This window comes from Eulemur rufifrons, chromosome 1, assembly GCF_041146395.1.
Source record: "Eulemur rufifrons isolate Redbay chromosome 1, OSU_ERuf_1, whole genome shotgun sequence".
NCBI lineage: Eukaryota > Metazoa > Chordata > Mammalia > Primates > Lemuridae > Eulemur > Eulemur rufifrons.
Genome location: NC_090983.1, coordinates 29,299,970 through 29,305,842, shown reverse-complemented (window position 1 = coordinate 29,305,842; position 5,873 = coordinate 29,299,970). Strand labels below are relative to the sequence as shown.

General features: G+C 43.4%; 1 protein-coding gene across 2 annotated transcripts; it reads left to right on the top strand.

Moving 5' to 3' along the window:
- Positions 1-264: 264 nt before the first annotated feature.
- Positions 265-5,517, top strand: CTLA4 (cytotoxic T-lymphocyte associated protein 4). Of its 2 annotated transcripts, XM_069468074.1 has the most exons (4): positions 265-373; positions 3,006-3,353; positions 3,795-3,904; positions 5,413-5,517. In XM_069468074.1, exons 1-4 carry the CDS (start codon positions 265-267, stop codon positions 5,515-5,517), a joined length of 672 nt encoding a protein of 223 aa, XP_069324175.1. The 2 variants fall into 2 exon arrangements, with proteins under 2 accessions (XP_069324175.1, XP_069324184.1); XM_069468083.1 differs by lacking the exon at positions 3,795-3,904 and having other exon boundaries at positions 5,413-5,480.
- The last annotated feature ends 356 nt before the right edge of the window (positions 5,518-5,873 follow it).

Sequence of the window (5,873 nt, the reverse complement as noted above, 5' to 3'; positions counted from 1 at the left end):
TTTGTTCAGTTTTACTTTGAGTGTTTGAGGTTGTCTTTTCGACGTAACAGCTAAACCCACGGCTTCCTTTCTCGTAAAACCAAAACAAAAAGGCTTTCTATTCAGATGCCTTCTGTGTGTGCACATGTGTAGTACATACCTCGGATCAAAGCTATCTATATAAAGTCCTTGATTCTGTGTGGGTTCAAACATATTTCAAAGCTTCAGGATCCCGAAAGGTTTCGCTCTGCTTCCTGAAGACCTCAACACTGTTCCCATAAGGCCATGGCTTGCCTTGGATTCCAGAGGCACGAGGCTCGGCTGGATCTAGCTTCCAGGACCTGGTCCTGCATGGCCTTGTTTTCTCTTCTTTTCATTCCTGGCTTCACCAAAGGTGAGTGAGACTCTGGGAGCATGAAGGTGGAGGACGTATTTCTCCCACCTGGGTTTCATTTCTTACAGCAGTCAAAGGCAGTGATTTATAGCAAAGCCAAAAGTTAAAGGTGAAATTCTGGTCTCTTGGTTTGGATGCCTCTGTGTTTCAAGGCAAGCAGAGGACACCTGGGCAGCAGCAAATAAGCAGAGATATAGCTCACAGAAGAGTGCCAGGTATTTAGCAGGGGCTTAATGAAGCACGTGTGTTGGTTTAGGAGACACGGGCAATTTCAGACTCTTCTATAAAATTGGAAGAAAATACTGTAAAGTTAAGCGATTTAAGATGGAAGGATATCCTGAATACATTTAAGCTTGGGTATCAGAGTGAACTCAAGATTTTCCTTTAAAAAAAACATTGACTTAAGCAAAGCACGGGAAGAATTTCTTTCCTATACAATTCAAGGTTTTAAGGTCTTCTAATTCATTAGTTTTATAAACTAATTTGCCAGCTTGTTTAAAATTTAAGCAAATCATGGGAAGAATGATTTCTTTACTCAACTCAAGGTTTTAATGTCCTCTTAATCAATTCTATAAATTAGCCAATTATTTAAAAAATGAAATAGTTTGAAATTGCAAAAAAAAAAAAAAAAAAAAAAAGGAAGAAGAAGAAAGAAAGGAAGGAAGGAAGGAAGCCATCAGTCTGTTTGGCATAAGATGCTTAATTGTTGCCTGACCTACATGTGGGTTTCAGATGCAGATCTTTGTTTTTAAGATGAAATAAAGCTCTTTAGAAGTTGATACCATGTTTGTTACATGGCTTAGAATAATGAGCATTTCCACCAAATCTCAACCTTATCTCTCTCTAGACCTCCTTGGTTAAGAAACCGTGTAGTTTGCACTAAGTAGGAGCTCAAAAGATATTTGATGATTTAATTTGTACTGGAGAAGAAATACTCATATACATTTTCTTATTTTACATGTTTTGAATATAAAAGATTAAATACCCATAGAAGCATTCAAATTTCCTGAAGGAAATTTATCTCAACCTGTAACTAGGATCCTTCCATGATGGATGCTGGAAAATCAAGTGTGACCAGATGTTGTGGTGATAAGTGCGAGCTCGCCTGGGCGAGGGCAGGACCCTTAGTCTTCCTTAGGCATAGAGTCAATAGAACAAAGATTCATTGAGTGCTCATTTGGGCAAGATATAACTACTGCTTCTAGGAGTTTATGAGCCAAAGGCAGAAGAAGGGGGAGGTATAATTAGCTCACAAACATTTTAATACAGGGCAGAACTTAATTAAGTACCTTAATGGAGTTAGCACAGTGCAAAGGATGCCCAGAGGACATCTCTGATAGGGAGAGAGGAGGGTTGGGGAAGGAGACTGAGTCTAGCCAGCCAGAACTTCTGGGACAGCCAAGACAATGGTTGCTGCCATATTGTTCTCTCTTCTGTGGACAGATGTTGCTCAGTACAGGTGCTTGGAGTAAGGGACTAGTGTCTCCAGTATCAGGTGATTTATAAGCAGGATGGGGTGTCCTGGAAACTCAGACTGGAGTGATAGATTGGAATTAGATCAGGGAGGACATTGAATGTTATTTATTTTATTTGTTTTTGCAATCAGTGTTAGGAAATTGTCAAAGGGTTTGAGAGGATGAGTGACATCATTCAATACAAGTTTGGGGTTTCACTTGTAAGATTGACTAGAGGGAGGCCAGGTTAGTTACAGGAAGATAATTTGACATGAAGCCACCATTTAGTAGAGGACCAACCTCTTTGTGTGGAGAGCAGACCTCCTTTATCCTGTAAAAGCCAGAGGGGAGAAAGAATGAAGGAGCACTAGAGCATTCAGGAGAAGGAGAGAGGAACAGCAGAGAGGCAGTAGCGGTGGCAGGGGAAGCCCGCAGAAGTTAACAGCAGGGTTGCCTCAACCTAGAGAGGAAACGACCTGGTGCCCTCAGCTCTGTGGCTTCTTTCTTCCGAAGCATCTCCCACTCCACAACAATAATGCCGGGGAAGCAGGTGGCTGGCCTCATGCGCCAAGGCTCAGTGACTCCTGGGTGACGGAGGTACAGGGCCAGTTAAATACACGGGCAGAGATTTTTGAGGTATACTTTGAGAGATAAGGCAAGATTCTGTCCTCAGCCTCCAGAATTCTCCCTACTACTCATTACAGTTCCTGAGCTGTAGTTCCATAGTTCTGTTACAAGCTTAGAATACCAGAGGTGGGAGGCACTTCGGTATCATCTCTTCTGATCCCCTCTTACTATATTTGAGAAAAATGAAGGCCCTAGGGGAGGCACGATTTGCCCAAAATTACATATTTCATGAGAGAGCCAAGTCTTCTGTTTGCCTTACCAGTGTTCTTCCTGCTACAACCAACTCTCTTGAAGGAGCTATTTCCCAATAAGGAAACTTCTTTATGGCCAGTAGCTGGAAGGCAGCCAAAAGATGGAGGGGAGGCTGAGATGGGTGGAGAGGGGAAGGGGAAGGGAGGGTGATGGGTTTCTTGAAGCGGGGAGAGAACGGCTAGAGGGTAGAACCGGAGAGGGCTCCTCAAACATAAACCTGCCCTGGCCAGAGGTCTTGCTGGGGCCTGGCTACAGATGAGCATAAGTTCACTGAGTTCCCTTTGGCTTTTCCGTGTTAGCAATGCACGTGGCCCAGCCTGAAGTGGTACTGGCCAGCAACCAGGGTGTCGCCAACTTCATGTGTGAGTATGAGTCTTCAGGCAAAGCCACTGAGGTCCGGGTGACAGTGCTGCGGCAGGCCAACAGCCAGGAGACTGAAGTCTGTGCTGCGACATACATGCTGGAGGAGGAGTTGACCTTCCTAGATGATTCTACCTGCACTGGCACCTCCAGTGGCAACAAAGTGAACCTGACTATCCAAGGGCTGAGGGCCAAGGACATGGGACTCTACATCTGCAAGGTGGAGCTCATGTACCCGCCACCATACTACGTGGGTGTGGGCAATGGAACCCAGATTTATGTCATTGGTGAGCAAAGCCATTTCACTAATTTGACACCTTTTGCATTGCTGTCTTCTTTGCATAAAAACAGTTTTGTTCCTTCCTTTGGGTGGGTCATTTGTAGGACTGTGGAAATTCTCTCTAAGTGTTCTCTACCACACGGTAGTCTTGCTTATTACGGATGGAGACCTACACAGCATTCTGACTGTAAAATAAAATGAGTTAGGGCAGGTGTTTCTTCTCCTGGCAGGGTGGGGCACTTACTCTTACCACCATGAAGTTGGGCCTGTGCCTTTGCTGTGGGGAAGTATTCCCAAGTAGCTACACTTACCTGTAGCTACCAATACACATTAGGTGTGGGCGCCAAGGTCTGAAAGCTCTAACTTCTTCCTGTTTCCACCAGTGAGGGGAGTAGGGCCTAAAGTTTGAAACTGTCTCAGGGAGGGTCCTCTGTGTTTTCTGTTGCAGACCCAGAACCCTGCCCAGATTACGACTTCCTCCTCTGGATCCTTGCAGCGGTTAGTTCGGGGTTGTTTTTTTACAGCTTTCTCCTCACAGCTGTTTCTTTGAGCAAAATGGTGAGTGTGATGCTGCCAGTGCACCGTGTTTTATGGGGATACCTTCAGTGGCATCAACTGACCAAACGATGGTGCTGAGTTTAGTTTTCTTGAGATGAAGCAATAGATGGAGAGGAGGAAGGACAGTGGTAAAGAACACACTAGGACCCAGGCATTGGCCTTTGAGGTTTCAGAATGACTAATATTTTAGATGAAGGTGTTTGATATTGAATGTTTGTGTGCTTCTGAACACGGTTTCAGTTTGAGTAACAATTTGAACAACATGGGGCAGCTGTTTCGCTCTTTATCTTTATGACAATTGTACAGCAGTGAACAACTCTGAAGCACAAGATTAGGTTGGACAAAGTGTTGCTAGAGAGGACCACCTGGGTGGACTCTAGTCTCCTCCTAAAGGTCCTTCTACTTCACCTGGAAGTCATCTCTTGACGCTACCTTGTGCCTTCCTTGTCCAAGCTGTAGCTGCTCAGAGAACACCTGTCCCCATCATCCAGTCTGCTTGACTGGGGCGTCTTGGCTCCCCTCCAGCCCAGTAAATAAAAGCCTGGCAGATTTAAGTGACAGAAAGGGCTTTAGACAAGAGACCTCTCAGGTACCTTTAAGATACCCTTAGACAATGGACTACTTTACATAAACTTTACATCTTCTCTACTATTATCTAAAATTCTACCATTATCTATTCATTGAGTTAAGTGTTGCCCTCTTACTCACTCTCAATCTTGTAAAAATAAAATACTCTTTAGCTCTAAAATTTCCCCTACAATAGGAGAATTGGCAAGAAAGACTGTGACCTGGGCTTCCGCTGAAAGGGCAGAAAGCAAATACGAGGGTAGAGGAGTGCACCTGGGCACCCCCTCCCCTCCCTCTCTCCCTTCCTTCTCCTCCTCTTTCCTGTTCTCTTTCTCTCTTTCCCTCTTTCTGTCTCTCTTGCTTGCTGTCTCGTACACACACAGACACTCTATTCCAAGATCCTCTACTCAACCCGACAGCGATGTTCTGTTGCTGTTAAGTTCTTTCTACCTCATTTACTGCAAACTACCACGCTAACCAGTAGACTTGATCTCAATTCAGTAAGATGATAAATACGGGGAACTAATGCAGATAGAGAAAAAGTAATAAAAAGCATACGAGAAACGGGGATGAGAAACACAACTCTCAAATGGAAGAACTAAATTTTGCTACCTTATCAAGCTTGTCCCCTCACTGACGAGATCTGGTCAATGATCATGGGCATTCTGGGGGTTCTTTGTGGAGCTCTCTCAAATTCTCTTTCTCCTACCTTCCAGTCAAGGCAAATGATGGCCATTTTACATCAAAATTACAGTTATTTATCTAAAGTGAATTTTAATAGCTGAATCAAGAAAATCCCTTGGGGTTTAAAATTCTGTATGTTGTGAGCATTCATTTTCCATGGGGTAGGGACCTAATATTTGTTGAGTCCTATTATGGTTAGAAATGGCTTCTGTATTCTTCAATAATAATAATTACTATTTCTTTTTTGTGTTTGGCAGCTAAAGAAAAGAAGCCTCCTTACAACAGGGGTCTATGTCAAAATGCCCCCAACAGAGCCAGAATGTGAAAAGCAATTTCAGCCTTATTTTATTCCCATCAATTGAGACACCATCATGAAGAAGAAAGACTATATTCCAATTTCTAAAAGCTGAGGCAATTGTAACTTTTTTTTTTTTTTTGCTATCCGGCTATTTTTATTTGTCTGTATATTTTGGGGGAAGTTCATCTCTCTTTTATATAAAGCTGGATGCAGAACCCAAATTAAGTGTACCACAATATAAAGCAAAGGAGCAGGAAAACAGAGGCAGAGGTTTCTGTCATGTCAGATCCATTTTTACTAAAAACATCACTCGGGATCAATAAGGGGACACAGCATTATGATGTGGGGTCAAGGAATTAAGTTAGGGGGCAGCACAGTCCAAAGAAAGGGAAGGAGGCGAGTGCAAGAGAGGTCTATATT